The sequence below is a fragment of the Megalobrama amblycephala genome, linkage group LG16 (genome assembly GCF_018812025.1).
Source record: "Megalobrama amblycephala isolate DHTTF-2021 linkage group LG16, ASM1881202v1, whole genome shotgun sequence".
Classification (NCBI taxonomy): domain Eukaryota; kingdom Metazoa; phylum Chordata; class Actinopteri; order Cypriniformes; family Xenocyprididae; genus Megalobrama; species Megalobrama amblycephala.
In genome coordinates this window covers 3,880,410-3,906,822 of record NC_063059.1, presented here as the reverse complement: position 1 = coordinate 3,906,822, position 26,413 = coordinate 3,880,410, and the positions used below count along the sequence as shown (strand labels likewise).

Genomic DNA, 26,413 nt, shown 5'->3' with positions numbered 1-26,413 from the left:
ATAAAGACAATACACATTTGTAATGGAACCATTAGAACCAATACAAAAACTGCAATGGAAACCATTATGTGCAAATAAAGACCAATACAAATTTGTAATGGAACCATTAGAACCAATACAAAAACTGCAATGGAAACCATTATGTGCAAATAAAGACCGATACAAATTTGTAATGGAACCATTAGAACCAATACAAAAACTGCAATGGAAACCATTAAATATGTGCAGATAAAGACAATACACATTTGTAATGGAACCATTAGAACCAATACAAAAACTGCAATGGGAACCATTATGTGCAAATAAAGACCAATACACATTTGTAATGGAACTATTAGAACCAATACAAAAACTGCAATGGAAACCATTATGTGCAAATAAAGACCGATACAAAACTGTAATGGAACCATTAGAACCAATACAAAAACTGCAATGGAAACCATTATGTGCAAATAAAGACCAATACAAATTTGTAATGGAACCATTAGAACCAATACAAAAACTGCAATGGGAACCATTATGTGCAAATAAACACCAATACAAATTTGTAATGGAACTATTAGAACCAATACAAAAACTGCAATGGAAACCATTAAATATTTGCAAATAAAGACCAATACAAATTTGTAATGGAACTATTAGAACCAATACAAAAACTGCAATGGAAACCATTAAATATGTGCAAATAAAGACAATACACATTTGTAATGGAACCATTAGAACCAATACAAAAACTGCAATGGGAACCATTATGTGCAAATAAACACCAATACAAATTTGTAATGGAACTATTAGAACCAATACAAAAACTGCAATGGAAACCATTATGTGCAAATAAAGACCGATACAAATTTGTAATGGAACCATTAGAACCAATACAAAAACTGCAATGGAAACCATTATGTGCAAATAAAGACCAATACAAATTTGTAATGGAACCATTAGAACCAATACAAAAACTGCAATGGAAACCATTAAATATGTGCAGATAAAGACAATACACATTTGTAATGGAACCATTAGAACCAATACAAAAACTGCAATGGGAACCATTATGTGCAAATAAACACCAATACAAATTTGTAATGGAACCATTAGAACCAATACAAAAACTGCAATGGAAACCATTATGTGCAAATAAAGACCAATACAAATTTGTAATGGAACCATTAGAACCAATACAAAAACTGCAATGGAAACCATTAAATATGTGCAAATAAAGACCGATACAAATTTGTAATGGAACCATTAGAACCAATACAAAAACTGCAATGGAAACCATTATGTGCAAATAAAGACCAATACAAATTTGTAATGGAACCATTAGAACCAATACAAAAACTGCAATGGGAACCATTATGTGCAAATAAACACCGATACAAATTTGTAATGGAACTATTAGAACCAATACAAAAACTGCAATGGAACCATTATGTGCAAATAAAGACCGATACAAATCTGTAATGGAACCATTAGAACCAATACAAAAACTGCAATGGAAACCATTATGTGCAAATAAAGACCGATACAAATTTGTAATGGAACCATTAGAACCAATACAAAAACTGCAATGGGAACCATTATGTGCAAATAAACACCAATACAAATTTGTAATGGAACTATTAGAACCAATACAAAAACTGCAATGGAAACCATTATGTGCAAATAAAGACCGATACAAATCTGTAATGGAACCATTAGAACCAATACAAAAACTGCAATGGAAACCATTAAATATGTGCAAATAAAGACCAATACAAATTTGTAATGGAACCATTAGAACCAATACAAAAACTGCAATGGAAACCATTAAATATGTGCAAATAAAGACCAATACACATTTGTAATGGAACCATTAGAACCAATACAAAAACTGCAATGGAAACCATTATGTGCAAATAAAGACCAATACAAATTTGTAATGGAACTATTAGAACCAATACAAAAACTGCAATGGAAACCATTATGTGCAAATAAAGACCAATACAAATTTGTAATGGAATTATTAGAACCAATACAAAAACTACAATGGAAACCATTAAATATGTGCAAATAAAGACCAATACAAATCTGTAATGGAACCATTAGAACCAATACAAAAACTGCAATGGGAACCATTAAATATTTGCAAATAAAGACCAATAGAAATCTGTAATGGAAACCAATACAAACCAATAAATTCTAATGGAATGTGCCCAAAACACAGTACGTAATGGAAACCATTTTGTAATGGTTTTAATGGTTAATGGCGGATGGTTTGTAATGGTTTTGTAGTGGAAACCATTAGGATTTCTGTAATGGTTTCTATTGTTTTTTTCAGCAGAGTATATATATATATATATATATATATATATATATACATATATATATATATATATATATATATATATATATATATATATATATATATATATATAGCTCAAATTCAGTAAAGAGCATTTTTTACAACTTACCATATTGTCCAACCTAAGGTAAATATAGTAAAATAAAAAATGACAGAGCCTCAGCTGCTTTTCAACACTTTTACTTTGTCATGCCTATTCATACAATAAAATATGCAAATACAGTCATCGCCATAACCATTCATAATTTCGTTCGTACAAAAATTATGTATACTCAAAATTTAAATGTAAATTCTAAAACTCTTTCAACGGCTCTGCTCCATCGTAGTTCTGACTGGTGATGCGGTGCGCAATGACAGTTGGGTGACTTTACCTCTCTATTTCCTGTGAAGTGATGTATGTTCCCTTATTCCCTATGCCGTTCGCAGTGCCCTTCGAACTGAACATGTTCGCTCCCTTCGGAATGGAATCTCACTTAAGATGGCGAGATACCCTGTGAAGTCCACTTCGCAGTCCACTTGCGGTCGAATGGAACGCACCTTATAAACGTCACATTCCTCATGCCCCGCCCATGCCCACTGACCACGAGCTGTATGCTGTCCGCCATTTTCTCCGCGCTCGAGCCACTGTAGCGACAACATCTGGTAAGTAATTGAGATGTTTTGTTTGATGTAAGAGTGAACATGAGTCTTCATTTACTGATATCTGAGACGCTGAACGCAGTGGATTAGTTTTGTTTTTGAAGGGAATGAGCCACAGATCTTATATACACATACGATTTCTGTAACGTTGCCTGCTATTTACGTTCACAGACATAAGACTGTTTATGTGAACTGTGTGTGTTTGACACAACCTTGTATGACAGTTTAAACAAAACAAAAAAATGTGAAAGAGAAGTTACTCACAAGACTCGACGCCTGACAGCTGTCAAAGTGTGTGTGCTTCAGATAAGTGCGCTCAGAAAACGATCCATTAGAAGTTTAAACTGATATAGCTTTAAAACGCGTGAAAATAATAAACTTTATGATGAAAGAAAAACTATGCCATCCGTGAGAGTGATCACAGTATAGATGATAATCAAAACCAAGCAGATGTCTTGTTAAAGGTACCCTAGAATTAAAAATTGAATTTACCATGGCATAGTCAAATAACAAGAGTTCAGTACATGGAAAAGACATACATTGAGTTTCAAACTCCATTGTTTCCTCCTTCTTATATAAATCTCATTTGTTTAAAAGACCTCCGAAGAACAGGCGAATCTCAACATAACACCGACTGTTACGTAACAGTCGGGATCATTAATATGTACGCCCCCAATATTTGCATATGCCAGCTCATGTTCAAGGCATTATACAAGGGCAGCCAGTATTAACGTCTGGATCTGTGCACAGCTGAATCATCAGACTAGGTAAGCAAGCAAGAACAATTGCGAAAAATGGCAGATGGAGCAATAATAACTGACATGATCCATGATATCAGGACATTTTTAGTGATATTTGTAAACTGTCTTTCTAAATGTTTCGTTAGCATGTTGCTAATGTACTGTTAAATGTGGTTAAAGTTACCATTGTTTATTACTGTATTCACAGAGACAAGAGAGCCGTCGCTATTTTCATTATTAAACACTTGCAGTCTGTATAATTCATAAACACAACTTCATTCTTTATAAATCTCTCCAACAGTGTAGCATTAGCCGTTAGCCACGGAGCACAGCCTCAAACTCATTCAGAATCAAATGTAAACAATATAACAGTATACAATACTCACATAATCCGACACATGCATGCAGTATGCATGACGAACACTTTGTAAAGATCCATTTTGAGGGTTATATTAGCTGTGTGAACTTTGTTTATGCTGTTTAAGGCAAGCGCGAGCTCCGGGGGCGGAGAGCGTGCGATTTAAAGGGACTGCAACCCGAATCGGCGCATTTCTAATTATGCCCCAAAATAGGCAGTTAAAAAAAAATCTATGGGGTATTTTGAGCTGAAACTTCACAGACACATTCAGGGGACACCTTAGACTTATATTACATCTTGTAAAAATACATTCGATGGCACCTTTAATATTTGGCAGAGAATCCGATTGAGGCAGGAACTGTGATTGTTGAGAGGGGGTGGGGCACAGCAGCTCATTTGCATTTAAAGGCACATGCACGAAAACAGCCTGTTCTTGACTGTAGTCAGAAATGCATACAACATGGATTTATAAATGACCTGTGAGGTATTTAAAGCTGAAACTTCACAGACACATTCTGAGGACACCTGAGACTTAAATTACATCTTGTAAAAATTATTATTGTGCATTAGTTAAGCATGAATTAATGCATATTAGTGCACCCATATTGTAAAGTGCTATACTTTAGTGTCCTATAGCTATATCTATGAAAGATTTGAACCAGAAAACACAGTATGGATGTGTATGCGGCTGTCATGAATGACTTATTGCTCGAAGGAAAGCAGTACAATCATATTTTTGGTCCTGCTCAGACTTCATAGGAAACAAAAATTAGGATGTTGTTCACTTTACAAAAAAAATGGCCTCCAATTAATCTGGCAAGGCCTCTAAACCCAGTCTTTATCTTCCTGGGCACCAGAGTCATTTGCTGGTTTATTGCTTTAGCTACATGCAACATTTGGTGCTCATTTTCGTTAGTCACTGACCAAGAATTGTGGGTTGTTTTCATTTCATTTTATTCTAAACTGAACAAAGCATTACTAAAAAATAGAATGATGAATCAGCTCTTACGGAAAAATCTTGTTGAAATCATCGTGAAGACATTCATGCAGGTTTTTGGCCAATTCCTTGTTTAGGTCTAGGTCTCCATCCCTATTTTTCTTTAAATAGATCCCACCATTCTTGCACATAGATTGAAGGATTTTATGGAATCTTCTTCCATCCTTATTCTGAGTGACACCACACACAAAAAAATACCAGTGTTAAAAAAGCAAGAAAATGGTGATTCATTTTGTAGAACATTAAAATCACACTTACGTGTAATATTGTGTCCATTGTGGTAGTAACACATGATTGCACTGATTTTTCCACTCCCTTTGAGAGACACTGCTCCAGAACATTATGAATGTTGACAAAACGCTTGTTCAATTTTTTTCGTCCCTTCAGTAGGTTCTTCTTTAATTCTGTGTGAATGCTGGCTTTTGTTTCAGCCTAAAACACAACCATATGACAGGAGAGAAATGCAGAATAATACACTTCTGTCAGGACCACTATCATCAAATGTGATTGATGAATGCATATAGTTTGTATTGGCGGTAATGATTCTGTTCTGGGCAAGAACTCCCTGTGCATCCATGCAGCCAAGCATGGATAAGAGCAAGGAGAGCAGCAATAACCCCCCTTAGGGTAAAGAGAAAAAAACCAACATAAATGTATTGTAGATATCATTAATATCAATATTTTAATGTACAACATAATTCAAGAAATTAGTCTGCTTCAAAGGGGAATCAGAAGGCCAAGTCCTGATTGATGAGAGGAGGAGCTGGGGATGGAGGAGGGTAATTAGCTCCTGAGAAACGTGATAGCTGCTGATAATGCTAAAGGAGCTTACATATGGTTGCTGTGATAGGTGTCGTATTTATATAGGTAGACGTGAGTCTCCTGAGATTAAGCTGATGAGACCTGCCAGAACTAACACTGCGCTTGATATTGGCAGTGAAATATCATACCGTTTTCGTTTCTGTATCCAGTTGAACACTTTGGATCAAGGACAAAACTCCCTTTGCTTCATTGACATAATCTCTGGTCAGTTCTCTCCTGATGTTCTTGTTAAGAATCCTCAGATCATCCTGCAGCTTTGGGATTTCTACAGATATATACAGTTTCCAAAACACATGTGTATATTGGATTAATTTCATCAGAGCTTTGTCTGGTTCATAAATGACTGATCTTCAGATTAATCAAAAATATATTTTTTTGTCATGAATAATGGTAAAATAAACGCAATGTATATATTTTACCTGTTTCACTATGTTCAAGGTTTAATTCTTGGTCAAAGAATGCATTGGAACTTACAGTAAAAACTTGAAAATCATTGTCAGTGTTGAGTATTTTCTAGAAAGAAAGAAAGAAAGAAAGAAAAGAATAATAAAAGACATGGTATTAAAGAAAACTTCTGGGGGTTCCCTGAGAATGGAACGAGATGCTGCGTGAGTTGCTGATGATATGTCCCACAGAACCAGGTGTCTGAAGCACATGTAAAATCCCGGAAAACTTTTTAGCTGACAGTAGTCCTAGTATGACGTCACATGGAGCGTAACATACGGAAGCCCCAGACGTTCTCTTTCAAGGGAACTCAGTTAATGAAGCTATAGGGATGTTAAAGGATTAGTTCACTTTCAAATGAAAATTACTCACCCTCAAGCCATCCTTTCTTCTGATGAACACAATTAAAGAAATATTAACAAATACCCTGACGCATCTGAGATTTATAATGGCAGTGAGTGTTACCAAACGAGTATGAACTGAAGAAAGTGCTTCCATCCACATCCATCCATCATAAACGTACTCCACACGGCTCCAGGAGGGTTATTAAAGGCCTTCTGAAGTGAAGCGATGCATTTGTGTAAGAAAATGAAGTAAAATATCTAGCTTAGATATTTTGACGCAGACGTGACGCTGTTTACACTTTCTTCGTAAGTTGAATAAGGAAGGCGTAGGACGTAGCGTAAGCTTTGTGAACTGCAAGAGTTTTACACTTTCTTTGTACATTGAATACGGAAGTCGGTCTGGCAGAAGCTAGATATTTTACTAACCTAAACATTTTGGATGACATGGGGGTGAGTAAATTATCAGGACATTTTAATTCAGAAGTGAACTAATCCTTAATATATTGTAGTTTCTACACTTGGATCCAAGGGGTTGTTACAGTGAAAACTCGATGCTACATCGAGATCGTCTGCTGCACTATAAGCTTGTCTTCAAACTGTTGCGAATCACTGTTGATTGCTCCACATATTCAGACAAGATCATAAACTGATAAGCTAAGCAGTGACTACAGAAAAAGTGTTACCAACTCACTCTGATCTTCACAGCCACTCACAAATAAAGCTTAAAACAATAAAGCTCGTGACATGTCATGCAGGTGCCCTTTTATACTCAAGGATGCTCCATGTGATATCATAGACTGCAGTCAGCCAATAAGATTGCTGTGATTTCACATATGCTTCAGACACCAGGTTTTGCGGGACGCATCCCCATAGCATCAGCAACTGACACAGTGTTGAGTTCCCTTTAAAGGGAACCTCCTCTCAGTAGAAATCATTGAAAATTTTGATGACAATAAGGAATTTTTTTTAAAAGATAAAAACCTTGATATCAGAGTTTTCAAGCCTTTCTTTGACGTCCACCTTGGCATGTTCATTTCTATGAAGTATGCACTCTTTTTTCTGCTCCAGGGGAAGATTGATTAAAAACACCACTGTATGAATATAAGTTGTCTAATATAGATCTATTGTGAAATCTGATACAAAGGTTGATTATGCACTATACATAGCAAATTCTCCTTTTCCTCTCAGTAAATCGATACATTTGTTAAATTGCAGTTACAATGATATGAAAAATCCCAATGACCAGCAAATTTACTCAAGGAGCAATGTATGTTATCCTATATTTTCCAAACCTTGTCTCTTGTGAGTGGGCCTCTTCTAAGCCTTGCAGATCTAAAAAAAAAAAAAAAAAAAAAATAAAAAATCAAGTCAGAAGAAGGGTTTGTTGTATTGAAATTCTGTTCTTTTCACGACATCAGTATACAACCCGAATTCCGGAAAGGTTTGGACGTTTTTTTAATTTGAATAAAATGAAAACTAAAAGACTTTCATATCACATGAGCCAATATTTTATTCACAAAAGAACATAGATAACATAACAAATGTTTAAACTGAAAAATTTTTACACTTTTATCCACTAAATGAGCTAATTTCAAATTTGATGCCTGCTACAGGTCTCAAAAAAATTGGCACGGGGGCAACAAATGGCTGAAAAAGCAAGAAACTGTAGAAATCTCTGTGCGTAAGGGACAAGGCAACATTGCATCACTCATCTGAAAGATTGTGTCAATGACATTACTAAATGGGCTCAGGAATACTTCCAGAAACCACTGTCGGTAAACACAATCCGCCGTGCCATCTGCAGATGCCAACTAAAGCTCTATCATGTAAAAAGGAAGCCATATGTGAACATGGTCCAGAAGCACCGTCGTGTCCTGTGGGCCGAGGCTCATTTAAAATGGACTGTTTCAAAATGGAAAAGTGTCCAAATTTGACATTCTTGTTGGAAATCACGGATGCCGTGTCCTCCGGGCTAAAGAGGAGGGAGACCTTCCAGCGTGTTATCAGTGTTCAGTTCAAAAGCCAGCATCTCTGATGGTTTGGGGGTGCATATGTGTATACGGTATGGGCAGCTTGCATGTTTTGGAAGGCACTATGAATGCTGAAAGGTATATAAAGGTTTTAGAGCAACATATGCTCCCCTCCAGACGACGTCTATTTCAGGGAAGGCCTTGAGTATTTCAGCAGGACAATGCAAAACCACATACTGCAGCTATTACAACAGCATGGCTTCATCATAGAAGAGTCCGGGTGCTGAACTGGCCTGCCTGCAGTCCAGATCTTTCACCTATAGAGAAAAATACATCAAAGACGACCACAAACTCTTCAGCAGCTGGAAACCTGTATCAGGCAAAAATGGGACCAAATTTCAACACCAAACTCCAGAAACTCATAACCTTGATGCCCAGACGTCTTCACACTGTTTTGAAAAGAAGAGGAGATGCTACACCATGGTAAACATGACCCCGTCCCAACTATTTTGAGACCTGTAGCAGGCATCACATTTGAAATGAGCTCATTTGGTACATACAATTGTAAAATCAGTTTAAACATTTGTTATGTTATCTATGTTGTATTGTGAATAATATATTTGATCATGTGATTTGAAAGTCTTTTGGTTTTCATTTTATACAAATTTAAAAAACGTCCCAACTTTTCTGAAATTCAGGTTGTGCAAACAGATACAGTATAAAATGCTTTAGGTACCTCTTGTCAAACTTAGAATTAGACCACTTCCCAGCCCTGTACTTATATGGGTATAACAAAAATACCTAATATAGCCTTGAGGATTGATCTCATCAGTCTTTGTACAGATGAAATTAATGCGTTTGCACTTTCCTCCTGGTCCCAATTCTTCAGTACAGTACTTTAAAATCCCCCAGGGTTCCTTGTCTTTGATTGCTCGATTGATAGCACTCACAATCCAAACAAAAGAGCACTCTCTCAGTTTCTACAGGATTTGAAATAGTGATTTAGATGACATGGTTAATAATAGTATAATAGATTGTGTGATTCTATAATGATTAATTAGTACAATTTTGTTTCAAAAGAGTGTTATATATTTACAGATTTCCACAGATCATCTCTGATCTTGTTGCAGTCTCCAGTCCCAGGAATATCAACAAGCACAACGTGTTCCAGAAGTTCATGACAATCTGGGATTTTGATCGTCACACTCTTCACAAGCGGCCAGTACCAGTCACCGGGACTTGACTCACTGTGTTGTATGTAACTTGCAACATCATCGGTAAAATCATAGACCTGTGGAGACAATTAAATTTTTTTATTCACTGACAAGCAGAATATATAGAATCCATCATGATGCATTTAATATTGTCATGAAACTAGTCTGGTGTTAAAAATGAAATGTTTAGTCTCCTAAAAAAAACTTACATCAGTGTTTGAGATTGTTTTCTTAGTGGTAGACAAAATGGTTTCAATCTCAGCAAATTTGTCATCTTTCTTGAGCTCTTCTAATGTTTTCTTTTTTGCATCAGCTCCATAAAGTGCAGAGATCTTTTCTTTAGCAGTTTCAATCAAGTCTTCGTCCATGTCCTCACTTTCATCCGACAAAACGTTGAAAAGATCTTCAAGCTCTTTCTCCCACTCCTGCAATATAGAAAACAAAGCTTTATTTCGCTCTGTATCGGATTCATTTACAGTTACAATAACAGTAATTAAAGGCATGGTAAGATAAATGAGGAAACCTCTTTAGAGAAGAATTCAATCTCTGCTATGTAGTTGGAGTCAGTCAGATTGGCTTCCACCTGAGTAATAATGGCTGTGCATGCACCATAACTACCAGACGGCAGAAAATCCCTTTTCTCCAGGACTGCATTCAGCAGGGAACTCTTTCCATCTCCTGATTTTCCAAAAATCCCCATGGTTGCTTTCTTCCTGCTGACTTTATTCGTTTGATTTATCTTTGAAATGATTTCTCTGTGCATCAAGAAAGCTTGATTTAAGTTGTCAGTGACACTTTTCATGATTTTCTTTGCATTCTCCATGATCTCCATATCTGTGTGCAATAAAGGAGAGGATCACAGCGGGGATGGTTTTAAAATAAATAAATTACCTTACACTCACATTATGAAATTTCACAATCTATGTAACACATCATCATAATCCAGTTAGCACCTGCGGACTATACCAGTATATGGGCAAACTTTATCTTTCTCCATTGACATCTACTGACCAGTCATATTTCTGATGAAATAACATTTTTTCAAGAAACTTATAAATCACAGATATTTAATTGTACTATTGTAGATGTTTTACAAGTACAGACTTAGACTTATATTTGCTGCAAGAAATGATAAAATATCACATGCATGGATCAGTAGTCTCAGAGAAAAGAAAAAAGATGTGGTCAATGTGAAACAATCCCTTTAAATTTGTTCTGTACACTGTAAAAAAAAAAATAGTTTTGCTGTTTGTTTGGTTTTTTACAGATTTTTCCTGTATTTTTGAAATACAGAAAATATTAATAAAATTACTAAAATGGACTGTGAATTTACATGTCTAATGTAAAATAACATGAAAAAACTGTATCTGTGAATAACAAAAAAATCGTTTTTTTAACATTAAAAAACTATTAAACCCTTTACCCTCATCCACTGTTCCCTCCAATAGTTTACTATATAGTCCACTTGACAAGTGAAAACATGTGAGCAAATTCAGACACCGAGGGCCCTATCATACGCTTGGCACAATGCAACAGCAGGTGCGACGCAAGTGTTTTTGCTAGTTTCAGCCAGATGCAGTCTGTCATCTGTTCGCCCATGGGTGTGCTGGTCTGAAAACAAGGTATGTTCAGGTGCATTGTTGGCGTGTTGCTGTTTTGAGGAAACTGAAAACGACTGACCAACAAAACCTTGGTCTAAAGTCAATGACGCAGTATTTTTTTGTTATTTAAAGGGCGTATTAGTAATGTGCACCTAGAGGCTGGTGCACAACATGCGTACACTCTGCTTGTTACACACACAGGGACGCGAAGCAGCACACAAACAGGCCAAATATTAAAAATAAAAGGATTCCTCTCTGGAGAAGCGTTCAGTCTTTCCGCTTGCAAATTCCGCCATTTAAATAGCGAATCCGCCATGGTGCAAGCAAAACTGTCTTTTAAAGGGAATGGGAGATGACACTCTGATTGGTTTATTGCACATTACGCCCAAAACACACCCATGACTCATTAAGAGAATAGGAATAGGTATAACCCTTTTGGACCATTGGACTATAACCATTTTTTCCATTGTTAAACTAGCAAAAGTGGACACACTCTAAGTGTACCTGCGTCATGCACTTCAGACCATGAGCTTAGATTGTTAAAATAAGTCCCTGAGTGTCATTAATGGCGAACATCTGCTGTTAGCAAGAAGTACTGAAGGAAAGAGAAACAGCAACTACAACTGACTTCCAGCCTTAAATAAAATCAACTGAAGATAAATAAGACAATATTACCAGCTTCATTTATTACTAACCAGATTGATTTTCTTTCTTTCTTTCTTTCTACAGAAGTTATGTCTACAGAAGTTCTTATTGAGAATTAACAGAGGTTTAGATGTTTTATTGAAAATGTTTCGTTCAGTGTTTGCTATAGTTGGTCTCTTGACCCTTGACTCAGTGGTGGATCCAGGATTTTTTAAAAGCTCAATGGGGGTTTCCACTGTTCCATAGGCATTGTCTACGCATTCCATTTTAAACAGAAGCCACACGTTCCTCTGATAATGTGATTCTTTGGGTCAGCAGAGTATAAAGCTCAAGCTTTTTGTCCAGAGGGGCAGAGAAGGCTGGAGAAAGCTGGGTATGTGAACATCTCTCCTTGTATGTTTTTCTCTCCTATGCTGACATAAAAAAAATAAAAATCTCTTGGCAAAATAACTGGTGTCCGGTCCCATAAATTAAACTACAATGGGGAAAAGATTAATTTTTATTAATTTTTAAAGTGTAGGAATTGAGGCTGAACCAGACGAATGTATCTTCCAGATGATGTTCAAACATAATTCCATACAAAACTCATCTCAATACTCCAGATCCCAAATCAGATTGTAACGAGTATAATATTATCCAAATTTTATTAGTAATATGTTATATTACTGCTTTACTGCAAAAGGTAATATATTACTGTTATATAATTACTTTTGTAATGTGTTACTCCCAACATTGCAACTGGAAGTATAATGAGCAGCAATAAACTACATACTTCTGTGGTTATTTTGGTGAAAGTAACACAAAAAAGTGTAGCGCATTACTATTCAGAGACAGTAATATTGTAATGTAACTAATTACTTTCAAATGACAGTAACTAGTAATATATAATGTATTACATTTTGGAAGTAACTTGCCCAAATGTTCTGTTATGTTGGGATTTAAAGGGTTTTGTTGTCCGTGACTTGGGGTTTACCTTTGTGCTGAAGAGTAGAGCTTGTGTTTAGGTTGAGGACGGACCCAAACATGTTGATGTAATGCTTCATGTGAAAAGCCATAGTTGCCAGTGCAGTGATGTCTTCAGTTTCATTAGCTCATAGCTATTGTCAAATAATGGTGAACTCCTAGAGTTTTTAGTTAAATTTATGTTTTTAGTAGGGCTGTCAATCAATAAAAAATTTTAATCTAATTAATTACATACTCTGTGATTAATTAATCTAAATTAATCGCATACATAATTTTTGTTGTGAAAGTATTAAATATTTCATTTCAAATGAATCAATGCAGGGTTTTTCCTGGGTCAAAAATGGTCTTCAGTGGTGACAGACATGGTCATCCACACAAACAGTAAAAAGTGCCCTACCCACATGATCTGCGAGCCCAATACTGACAATAAAGTACCCGTCACTCTCACTTTAATTCTTTCTTGCCCTCTTTGCAAAAAAAAAAAAAAGTGATTTTATAGCTTTGTAAGAGAAGATGCTTTTTTGCTAAACCTGAAAAATATTAAAAAGTAGCATTTAGAAGTTATATTTACTAATAATATAATTTTCTACCATATACAATTGAATTCACCTAGCTAACAATAACTTGCTTTGTTCTGGTTTCACCTCAATCCAGTCTAAACTAACTGATTTTATAGGTAGGCCTAATTTACTACACATTTTCATTTAAATAACCTGAAAATATTGTGGATTATTAAGGCTAATTTTACTAACCACTCTTGCTAAATGGGGTAAGCACACTTATGTTCTCATTTCAGAGTTGTTCGAGTAAATGATTCATTATAGACCATGTGGACAGATCAGTTGTTGTCATGATTCATTAAAATGAATCTGTTCAAATGAGTCATTAGGTTGCGAATCGGACATTAGCGGACGTTGACGCGTTGCGTGCGAATCGCGACTGTTATTAGAACACTGCAAAAGATTTGTCAACACAGAAAACACTTCACCACTGGATAGGATTTTCTTTTTGTTTACTGAAAGTGTGGTTTATGTCAGCTGCACGTGCAGGGCGCCTGTCAGAGAAGATTAGGTGATGTTCTTTTGAGCACTATTCACACCCAGCGGTTATTCAGGAAAAACATTCTCTGAATGCGCCTCGTGAAACATGGATTCGCTCTTACGAACTTTTAGCATTGTGTCAGTTGATTTAGATTATTATGTGTGAGGTAGAGAGAGTGCAAAGACGGTGCTTACTTTGAAGACAGAGAGAGGCTCCAGGTTCAAAGGTCAATACGGAATGAATTAATCTGCGTTATTTTTTTTAACGCGTTATTTTTTCTCAGATTAATTCATCGAAATTAACGTGTTATTTTTACAGCCCTAGTTTTTAGGTTTAATTATTTCACTTTGTTCAGTTGAGATTTAGATGCACAAAGTATTTGCGCAGTGTTTAGTTTAATATATATTAACAAACATTCTGTTTAGTGGACTCCAATGAAATAAATTCACAGTAATAATATACTCACATTTCTAACACTGTATAAATATTTGAATTTAAATGGATTTGCAGTGAAATTACAGTTTTTGTTTTACAGATTACCTTGTAATTTGTCAGATTTTTAACAGACATTCTATAGAGACTCTGCAGTGTAACGATGTAGCGGTTATTAATCAATTTATGGGTGGAATATGAATTCATAAGATTTTATGAATCATTATGCACATACCGACCCAAGGGGGAATTAAACATATATTGTGAATCAATTACAACGAATTATAATTGATTACATATGTGATTAGTTCAGGTTCAATAATTAACTTTTAAAACTATTAAAACTACCAGCTTGTCCAGCAAACCGTTGCTTCTTATAGAATATTATGAACGGAGTTATTCTCTGGCCAATGAGAATAAATTCCTATTATAGCATCAAAGCATAAAATGATCGAAAAACGTTAAAGTGACTTGGTCTTCAGTTGAAAGAACAAACAGAACAATCGAGCGTGAAAACGTTTTAATATATGCAAACTACGAATACAGAGGTTATACGTCTAAATATATATGCAAGAATATACACACATATGTACAAGAGTGGAAGTAGAGAAGGAAAGAGAGAAGGCAAGTAGCAAACTTACAAAACAGTCCTTGAGGCCAGTGCGGAAATCAGTTTCATCATCTAAGATTGAGAAACGGCAGTATACTTGCATTGGTTGTGCGTGTCGAATTTCAGTTTAGCGCTGGTGCGGTTCGTTGGCTTCTTCCGTTCCGCGGGAAGGTTTGAACTGAGGACTTGAGAGTGAGTTTCGCTGGAAGATGGTGGTCCCGAAGCTGAGCGCGATGGCAGCGCGTGGTCACCGGAGGCGTGCACGAGGTGCTCGTGAGACAATCGGGAGAACCCCCACGTGAATGATTCAGGGCCGTCGGGAGCACACACAGGAGAATCCTGGTGTTCCTTTTTATGACAGATAGGCCGACACACCTCCTTGAGGTGGAATGGCCAATGACAGTGATGCAAAGTTGGCGGGCAAGCTCTTTCTTTGTTTGGTCTCCTAGATGAATTTGCATACTTTACGACTATCAGATCGGATTTCGAGATGGAGTGCTTTCTTCACAATATCATTAAACACATAGGAAAATGCATTTGTCAGCTATGTGACATCTCTCAGTGAATAGCTCGAGTCTGGAGCTTTAAAACGAGATCAAACTCGATAGATCAGAAAGGCATATACAAGAAGTTATGGTTTACAGACAAAATTCCCTTATTACAACTAACACTAGCACAAATACACTCATTTAAACACTAGAAAACATGCATACGCTTCAAAATACAGGATTAGTATATATTGGCATAGTTGTATTTTACATATACAGTCAAAAATGTATGTTTGTGTGTTTCTGTATGTGTCTGTGTGTGTGTTTTTGTGTGTGGGTGTGTGTGGGTGTTGGAATGTGGATCTGGTCAGTCTCTGGGGGGGGGTGCTCCTTTTGAAGTCACCAAAGTGAGGAAGTTGGAGTTTTTTGTTTACCCTCACGGGTCCACAAAGGTGTCAAGTGGGCTCATCTTATACAGACTGGTCGGAGCAGATTTAGTGATTAACGAACACAGTTCATCAGGTTAAAAGCGTTCTGAAAACTCCAAAGTTTATTGATTATCCTGATACATGTGCATATGCTACAGCAGTCAGAAAATTATATTAATTATATAAATTTTTTACAGTGTAGCTAGCTACTTTGTCTCTGAATTAAATTAAAGGTAGATAGATTGAGATTTCACTTGCCTGTTGTCAGCAGTGACTCTATGCTCGAGTCAGACGATCCATGATCTCGCTTTCTTTTAGTACCTATGAGAGAATTCATTCCACTTATTACATTTCCTCAACCACTGACTGTAAAGCAAACACACAATGATCTTTTTTTTTTTATATTTGAGAAACTTTTATACCTTGGCTAGGCATTGTGAGATCGATGGAATGTCCTGGAGAGGAAAAAAACATACACTCAGATCAAAGATTCTTTATTCAACTTACATCTAAATTGCATGTTATCTGTACATGTTCACATACTTAATCAAACTTCAAGAGTCATGTGTGCTGCATCACCCCTCTGGGTGTTTTCAACCTCAAACATGTAACTCTGTCTAGGTCACTCAACATCTTTGCAGTGATGCCCCTTTTTGTCAGAGTCAAATAGACGTATAAGATCCGCTCCCTAGGCTATATTATCTCAGGGCTAACTTATTCTGGTCACTATCATACCTCCCTAGGCCTGCGGTCCAGATAATAACCATGCCGACCCATGTGGGGTGAGCTGTTTTCACATTCAGACTCTGTTTGCACTAGTGCATTTTAGTTTTAAAACGCGTACATTTTGCTATGGTTACAATTGACCCTTCGCAAAGACACGTCCCCTTAGTTACTGTTGCTTTGTCCGACAAGCCATGGCGCTGTCACGCCACACAGAGTACATTGAAAAATACATCGCGGAGCAAAGAGGACACTGACAACACGTCGGCAGACAAGACAGAGCAGGTTACTTATGATGTTAAACAAAGTCCCAGCTTTCAAACTGTGTAGTTTTTAAAAAAATTCGAACAATAAAAACCATTTTGTGGCTCTTTAATGTGTCGTGACAGATTGCTCTAGTGCCTCAGCTCAAGAGGCTCGTGAACCGATCATCTCTTCCTACTAGTTCATTTATACCATCAAATAAACATGAATGAACATCAGAAAAACGTAAATACACCATTTTCAAGTTCAAGTCCACCGAGGTTAATCTTTTAACTCCTGACTACTTTGTCGGACAAAATGGTGGATTCGACGTTATGACTGGTTAGATCACTTGTCAATCAAACTCGTTTACACTACTTCGACATTTTTAACCTCGAAAATGGAGACTTTCGAAGACCCCGTTTTAGTTTGAAAACTCAGGGATTGCGTTTCAGTGTAAACTGACCAAAACGGAGACTTTTGAAAATGAAGGCATAGCTGCCCTCATTACACTACCGGAACACAACAATAGCAGACCAGGGTTGCATTTCCCAAAAGCATCGTAAGCCTAAGTTGATCGTAGAGACCGTTGGTGACCGTGTAAAAATAACATGGAGATGCCCTTACAAAAAAGAACTGCAGTACATTGAAGTACAACTGCAGTAAAATTGCAGTTGTATTGCAGCTATGCTATGTTAATAAATGTTTTTTTTAAAATGTAAAAAAATCATTGAAGGGTTTGTTCACCCAAAAATGGAGGTGGTGTCATTTGTTGCTCGCCCTCACGTCGTTCTGCACCCATGGGCCTTTGTTCGTCTTCGGAGCACAGATTAGGATGTTTTAACAGAGGTGTACGTTACACATTTTACACATCGCTTTGGGTGTTCCTGCACAACCAGAAACCCTGCATCTTCCCTTCTTATAACACATTATTGCCAATATGAGCTATTGTCCAAGACATCCTTGAAAAGTACCCCTTATCGCATAACGTTGCTCAAAGAAAAACTGAATTTCTGAACATGCAAATAAAAAAAAGTCTTCTTTACACCTTCATAAACATATCTTTTATGTACAGTTCATATCATTTTAAATAAGAATACTAAAGCGAATAATCTTGCCTTCTTCTCACACCATGTGCTCCTGTGACCATGTGTCAGAAAAGGACATCCCACCTTTTGTTTCTGAAACGCAGTGGAAATGCAAGAGTATACGAGGATCGTTTTTATTTTAAAACAAAAACGCACTAGTGTGAACATATCCACCCTCACGGCCCACTCTAAGGTGACTGGGACAATATCATGCAGGTCTTACTATTTGCAGAGGAAAAAGCTAAATACACCAATCTATGCTAGAATGTAATCTGGGAAATCTGTGAATCAGAATGTACAATCACAGATAAAGCTTACCCTATCCTTCGTCTGTGTATATGTGTCTCTAGGAAAGGTCAGGTGTGTCTTAAGGCTTGGATATGAAGCGCTACTTTCCTCTTCCTGCTGCTCACTGAGATGTTCGTGTGCTCTTCTCTCAGATTAAAGGAAGTGGGGGCCACAAAACACTTCCTCTCATGCAGTCAGTGTGAGGTGCTGACATACTTACACACATACGCAATTACAAATGTAAATACCCGATTCATTGCATTTCCTGTTTCCTGTATCAATGCACTTGCTGTTTGCAAAGGTAATGCAATGGTAATACATCTTTAATTGTACATTTGATCAGATTACTGACTATCTTTCTAGGCATCTCATTCATAATTTCATTTGGCAGTTTCATCCACAAACAAAGCAATGTCTTTTTAAGTAAAAAAGTGTGTACTTTAACTTTAACTAGTCTTTTTAACCCTTGTGCACTGTTCGATTTCTGATTACTGCCTGTATGGTCCGGGTCAAATTGACCCTAATTGGATTCAAATACAATTCCCCATAAATCACGTTGAATAGGGAAGGCGTAGGACATACAGCGTAAGCGTTTTGAAGCGTTTTGAAGAATACGGAAAGCGGAAGCACGTGCATGCTTATCATTTGTGTTTATAAAGCATAAACGGTTGTATTTTTGTTGAAAATGACCAATCGTAAATAACAATCGATAAAACCATTATTCCTCGTCTTATTATCACGAGCAGCAGGGTTTAATTTGGATTTGTCTGTGCATGTTTTTTTTTTTTACTCCTATAGATGAAGTTCCCATTGCCATGCATTATAAGACTGACAGACGGCAACGGTTGGAGTTAAAAATCATCATTTGTGTTCTACTGAAGAAACAAAGTCACCTACATCTTGGATGCCCTGGGGGTAAGCAGATAAACATCAAATTTTCATTTTTGTGTGAACTATCCCTCTAAGTGTCCATTATCTGATTTCTGATGAGTTTTATACATTTGTAGACGTTTTAAAGAAGCATTTGTATAATTAAAATGAATAATAGTAGTTAGTCTCTGTTTAGCTGACCCATGCATAGAACAAATAAAACAAACCCTGAAAATTGAATACAAATTATGCAAACACTTAATATTTAATGGTATTAGATGATTAGTTAATTTCATCAGATAGATTATACTTTAAATGAAACATTTGAAATGGATATGTAAAAGCTGTTTTCATGTGTGTTTGGCATGAGTTTTTGTTGGATTTACGCTGTTTTGACCAGCAGGCGTCACCAGCGTGTGGTGTTTCGAACGCTTCGAAACAGTGAATCATTTTGCGAAGCAAGTGACTGTTCGCAAAGACCCGCCCCCTTTAGTTACTGTTGCTATGTCCGACAAGCCATGCTGCTCTCGCGCCACACATCATGTTCTCACGCAGTGAAAAATACATTGCGGAGCAAAGAGGACACCGACAACGTGTCGACAGACAAGGCAGAGCAGGTTACTTTTGATATGAAACAAACTCTCAAATGTCAAATATTGTAATTTTTAAAGAAATTTGAACAATAAATACTGTTTTGTGGCTCTTTAATGTGTCGTGACAGATCGCTGTAGTGCCTCAGCTCAAACGGCTTGTGAACAGATCATCTCTTTCTACTAGTTAAGAAAATGAATAGGATCAGTTTTGATTTCATGCAAATTTAATCTCTCATTTCTTTTTCATTTGTAAGGCTTTTTCTAAATGAAGAAAGAAGAAAACTCTTAATCATCTGACTTCGATAGAGTCAAAGTAAGAACTTTTACAGTAATTTTTCAAGATGTAGGAGATCTCTGTGCACATATTGAATATATGAATTGTGACTCTTGGTTGATCTCTCCATGGTGTTATTCCCTAAAGTATTGTTACCCCAAGGTTTTCTATTTCATTCAGAAATGCAGTAGTATAAAAATTGTTGATTTTGTCTTTCTTGGAAGATCAAAGAATTCAAAAGTTTGATGGCTGTCGATGTGGAATTCACCTTCATTGGGAATTTCGACAATTACATGGAACGGCTCTTTTGTTTATTTCGCACTAAGGGAATCACAGTGAGGACATTCGCAGAGAGGTGGTGATGCGCTGTCTGATCGTATACCTGTCTGAGAACACAGAGTCTGATTGCACAGTACCTGTTTAGTGAATATGGTTCATTTGTGTTCGCTTTCAGATTACTTTTGTAGCAAGTGGGAAGTCCAAAGCTGAAAATACAATAATTAGTGTTAAATAATAAAGTCAAATGTCAGTTCAGAGAGGTTCAGAGGATTGAGTTATTTAAAGGTGCTAAAGAGGATCTTTTCGTCGACTGAGAAACCAAAGACTGTTAGTGAGTTTTTGAAATGAGCGCATGCGTAAGAACAGCCCCCCTCCTTCACAGCTCATTTCAAAGGAACGCCTCCCAAAACTCGTGCACGAGTATTGGAACACGAGTGTTTACCACCGGCATTCGCTGTGTCGTGTTAGTGGATTCATTATGTCGGACTCACCGCAGGTAACTCATAATCTGCAGTTGTTACTCCTGTCTCCTGACAAAAACATTGCATGCGGCGCCTGTGGAGTGTGGAAAGTTACTGGAGCGCGCAACCGCGCTCGTCTCTCACAAGGAACGTCACGGAAGTGATTGACAAGCCAGAGGGCCAATCGTTTACACGATGATCGCGTAAACAAAACATCCTCTATAGCACCTTTAAGGGATAGTTTATACAAGACTTTATACATCTTTCATTGTATTCTAAAGTAATTATGCTTAACCATCCAGTAATAAAGGTCTGTGTATTGTCTATTCATTTATGCTATGATGTTGCTGATTTGCTATTTTACGTTCTGACTTGTCCTTTTGGTTTCATGCGTTTGCTGCTGTTTTTATTAAATGAGCTGTGTCTGACTTTTTTCCATTTATGAACAAACAATGCACAATATGCATTTTGTTTTATTGTTTTGTTTCAGAACACTAATGGAGAAGTGGACCAACAAGACATTGGAGAGCACACACTGAAAACTGTGACCAAAGGGCCTCTCCACATTGGAGTCCTTTAGAGACAGCAATAATCTTAGAAGGTGTTGAGGTTCTGGGAGGATTGTCCAGTGTTGCAAATGCATGTGGTGCTCTTCTTGGCCTGATGTAAACCTGAGTTACCCCAAGCCACTGAGGTATACATTTGAACTTTTCCAGGAAATCCTGCTTAAACTAGATGGTCTTTTTTGTCAAATGTGCATTTAAAGGTTTAGTTCACCCAAAAATGAAAATTCTGTCATTAATTACTCACCCTCATGTCATTCTACACCCGTAAGACCTTTCTTCATCTTCGGAACAGATATTTTTGATGAAATCCGATGGCTCAGTGAGGCCTGCATTGAGAGCAAAGCCATTGAAACTCTCAAGATCCATAAAGGTACTAAAAACATATTTAAATCAGTTCATACGAGTTCAGTGGTTCAATATTAATATTATAAAGCGACAAGAATACTTTTTGTGCACCAAAAAAACAAAATACCAACTTTTCAGTAATATATAATGATGGCCGATTTCAAAACACTGCTTCAGAGCTTTACAAATCAAATCAGTCAATCGGAGTCACATGATTTCAGCAGTTTAGCCATTTGATAGGAGATCTGAGATTTGTAAAGCTCTGAAGCAGTGTTTTGAAATCTGCCATCACTAGATATTGTTGAAAAGTCTTTTTTTTTTTTTGAGCACAGAAATCATTCTTGTCACTTTATAATATTAAGATAGAATCACTGAACTCACCTGAACTGTTTCAAATATGTTTTAGTACCTTTATGGACCTTGAGAGTTTTAATGGCTTTGCTCTCAATAGAGTCCTCACTGAGCCATCGGATTTCATCAACAATATCTTAATTTGTGTTCAGAAGACTAATGAAGGTCTTACGGGTGTGAAACGACATGAGGGTGAGTAATTAATGACAGAATTTTCATTTTTCAGTGAACTAAACCTTTAACGGTTCACTACAGCTTACATCTTGAAGGGTTAGTTCACCCAAAAAATTTATTTCTGTCATGAGCCAGCGTTCTGATGTAGAACCTAGAAGTGCTGAATGTAAACAGCAGCGTAAGAGACGGACAGGGAAGAGACGAATTTGTTGAATGAAGTCGTTATTTTTGTTTTTGCTTACAAGTATTCTTGTCGCTTCATAACATTAAGGTTGAACCACTGTAGTCACATGAACTGTTTTAAATACGTCTTCAGTAGCTTTCTGGACCTTGAAAGTGGTGATTAACTTGCTGTCAATGCAGACCTCACCGAGCTCTTGAATTTCATCAAAAATATCTGTTCCGAAGATGAAGAAAGGTCTTACGGGTGTAGAATGACATGAGGGTGAGTAATAAATGACATCATTTTCATTTTTGGGTGAACTAACCCTTTAAGATACCGCACTAGCACCATTGCACACTATTTCAAACATACTAACATGGAACACAATTTTAGAAACCTAAATTACATCCAAACATGCATAATACCGCAATTTAAGAAGTATGTTGATGCTTATTGTTGTTTTTTACATATTTATTGTTGTTCAGTAATGTATATTATAATTTTCCCAAATGCCCATTTAAAGTTTTAGTTCACCCAAAATGAAATTTCTGTCATTAATTACTCACCCTCATGTCGTTCTACACCTTCGTTCATCTTCAGAACACAAATTAAGATATTTTTGATGAAATCTGATGGCTCAGTGAGGCCTGCATTGACAGCAAGACAATTAACACTTTCTAATGCCCAGAAAGCTACTAAAGACATATTTAAAACAGTTCATGTGACTACAGTGGTTCAACCTTAATGTTATGAAGTGATGAGAATACTTTTTGTGCGCCAAAAAAACAAAATAAAGACTTACAATATCTAGTGATGGGCGATTTCAAAACACTGATTCATGAAGTTTCGAAGCTTTTGTTTCAAATCAGTGGTTCGGTTCAAAGTCACAAACTTTCAGTAAACAAGGTTTCGTTACGTCATAAGTGTTTTGAAATGTTTTGACATTTTAATGGTTCTCCACTGGGGGGCATGACTGGCAGTTAGATACATGCTCTGAACCACTGATTCGAAACAAAAGATTCGTAAAGCTTCTTGAAGCAGTGTTTTAAAATCACCCATCACTAGATATTGTTGAATAAAGTCGTTATTTTTTTTGGCGCACAAAAATTATTCTCTTCACTTCAAAACATTTAAGAAGGACTCTGTATTATTTAAATACACTGTTTGGAAGTTAGTCAGGCCAATACCAACAACAAACGTGTAACCAATCAACATTCGGGGGCGTATGACGTTCAAGGAGAGAGAACGAGCAAGAGGGAGATTTGAAAATAAGAAGAAAAAAAACTGCAGAAAGAGAAATGGGACACAATACAAAAGAGTTCAAAAGAACATCACTGAAATGAAGGTTTATCACTGGGCATGCACTTTAGGACCTTCATTTATATTAGAAAAGCTTTCCAGCGCTCGAGAGAGATAAGTGTGAAGGCCTGAAAACAGATGCAGAGGCTGCTTTGATTCCTTCATCATATAAGTAACACTGGGGTTTGACTTTCTGGAGCTGCTGTGCTGTTGGCGATTAACAACAAACTCTTGCTTGTGTTTACTCTTGTGTACTGTACGTTCAATTTTTGTGCTTCCTTGTCGTTCATTCATCAACTGCACTTTATTTTCCGTGAAGCATTTTGTTGTGCGTCAGCTGTGATAAACAGACATCCACTCACATTGCGTGTGTAACAGTGTCCAGATAGTGAGAGTTTTGCAGTTAAACTACTGCACACTGACGCCTGCTAGAGAATGAGGTGTTTAGCGTCATTGATAGTGCACTCGCCTCACATGCCAGCAGTGAACGGGCTGGGGTTCGAGACCGACTGTTTTAAGTACATCTTTCTGGACATTGAAAGTGTTAATTATCTTGCTGTCAATGGAGGCCTCACTGAGCCATCGGATTTCATCAAAAATATCTTAATTTTGTGTTCTGAAGATGAACAAAGGTCTTACGGGTGTAGAAATTAATATAATTAAATTTTGGGGTGAACTAACCCTTTAATGATTGACAAATACGCCATTGCACACTAAACATACTAACAAATTTTTAGAACAAATCATACAGATGTTTCTATTAAATTGTTGAACAGCTGAAAATGTTTTAAGTTCATTTGTCTAATAAAGAAGTACTTACATACTCACCAGTTGTCTGTTGTTTCTTCCACTCACTGTAATGTATTGCTAATTGTTAATTAACTGATTAGTGCCTTTGTTATTTTAAAGTTCAAGAACTAAAAATGATCAATCTAAATGAGCTTACATTTTATAATTGGGTAAACTTTTTCAGGTAGAAATAACTGTAATTTGTCATATAAAAACTACTTAAAATATTGTTACACCAACCAATAAATTTGAGCAAAACCATTTGCTGGGATACTCAAACATTTAAGCATCACCAACTAACGATTTTTAGGTAATATTGCTTAAAATTCAATGTGAAAATCGCTTTAAAAGAGGCTTGCAAAAATGAATCCAGCATATTATTTTTTTTCAGTGTTCATTGAGACAACATAACAATATAGTTTAGTCTTTTGTAGCCTACGTAAAAAATGTGTAATTCAGTGAAAACAGTAAAAAACACCTTCAGAAGTCCCTGTATGCCACATTCAATTCTTTAGTTTTGTAATGAGTTTGGTGTTTTAGGTTCATTTTATACTGCTGAGTTGATGTTTATAGCATTTTATCATCACATACATACAGGCCAAACTAAACACTTTAGTCTGTTTGTGTGCTGATATGTCTATTCATTCATGAAGGCTCATTTTGATTTTTTTTGCAGTAGTAGATGTAGACATTTACTTACATAAATACCAAAATATAAATGTTTATTTACAGGAAAACTGTAGGCTATACTTAAAAATAATACCTTAATTTTATTTTATTTTATTTTGAATTACAGAAAGGATTAAAAGCATTGAAATGACTAACAAATGACATATGCCAATGAATTTGCCAGCATTATAAATGAAGTAACGTTACAGTATTTTTTCATGTCACAGAAAGTTTAGTTCTTTCAGCACCTTAAGTTCTTCAGGTCCTTAAAGAGCGAAACCATCAAATAACGCGATCGGGAACTCCGAAATCAGTTTATTAAAAAAAATAATAATAATAGAAAAAAAATATATATATATATTCTTCAAAAAAAAAAAAAAGCATACACAGTGCTTGTTTAAGGTAATGCTGTTCTAACACGAGACCATATGGATTGCCAGCTATACACATTAAAACAAATAAAAACAAATAAAATAAATCTCACAAATGTTCAGATTAAATGTCAAGGTTTCGATTAATATCAACATAATTCAATAAATATGCTGAAATTAGATTAATTACGACATTGCTGAATTCGGGAAAAAAAGTTTCAAGCTTCGTGAAAACATCATAATATCGAAGTTTTCCGTCATTCTTTTTAATTTTGGCAATTATTAAGCACTACTGACGCTTTATTTCTTTTAAATCATTTTATTTCTTTGAAACAGTAATGTTTGTGAATGACGCTTTTTACCTCGAGTCGATTATGATCGTCGAGCTCCGGGTTTGACATCAGAAGTTGTAGTAATCGTGACATGAAGCTTTTGAAAGAAGAAATGTTTGAAGATAAAGTTGATCAAAATATTTATTTTATGTCTAAACAATAGCAGTTATCGTTTGCGTGTATCTGTATATTCACGTGACCAAAACATTCGAAAAAATCCCTTGGCAACCGGCCGACGCGTCAGCACTTGTGACGTCACAGTCAGAGTCTCCCACAGCCTATAAATGAAACCCCGCGAAGACTGAAGTTCAGTTCATCTGTTTCTGCTGCATCAATCGATCTGACTAGTACTGTAGTACATCTGTGGTGAAAGTCGCGCAAGTTGTGTTATATCACTCTGACTGTGTGTGTTATATCACTTGATTTGTAGTTTTTCACTGATCTGTGTGCTATAA

At 36.4% G+C, this 26,413-nt stretch overlaps 1 protein-coding gene across 2 annotated transcripts in view; it reads right to left on the bottom strand.

Moving 5' to 3' along the window:
* The window catches only part of LOC125248466 (nuclear GTPase SLIP-GC-like), a 34,672-nt gene extending 8,551 nt beyond the window's left edge, over window positions 1-26,121 (bottom strand). Inside the window, exons 1-13 of one of the 2 annotated variants that reach the window (XM_048160356.1) lie at window positions 25,989-26,121; window positions 16,503-16,535; window positions 16,339-16,401; window positions 10,396-10,706; window positions 10,082-10,297; window positions 9,755-9,949; window positions 9,460-9,638; window positions 7,981-8,020; window positions 7,670-7,747; window positions 6,320-6,413; window positions 6,029-6,165; window positions 5,337-5,510; window positions 5,091-5,248 (exon numbers count right to left, since the gene is read on the bottom strand). In XM_048160356.1, the coding sequence (XP_048016313.1) occupies window positions 5,091-5,248; window positions 5,337-5,510; window positions 6,029-6,165; window positions 6,320-6,413; window positions 7,670-7,747; window positions 7,981-8,020; window positions 9,460-9,638; window positions 9,755-9,949; window positions 10,082-10,297; window positions 10,396-10,706; window positions 16,339-16,401; window positions 16,503-16,515 (1,658 nt within the window). In that variant the 5' untranslated portion in view covers window positions 16,516-16,535; window positions 25,989-26,121. Of the gene's footprint in view, window positions 1-5,090; window positions 5,249-5,336; window positions 5,511-6,028; window positions 6,166-6,319; window positions 6,414-7,669; window positions 7,748-7,980; window positions 8,021-9,459; window positions 9,639-9,754; window positions 9,950-10,081; window positions 10,298-10,395; window positions 10,707-16,338; window positions 16,402-16,502; window positions 16,536-18,452; window positions 18,582-25,988 lie in introns of those variants that run through there. The other variant, XM_048160355.1, reaches the window with a different exon arrangement.
* Between the last annotated feature and the right edge of the window lie 292 nt (window positions 26,122-26,413).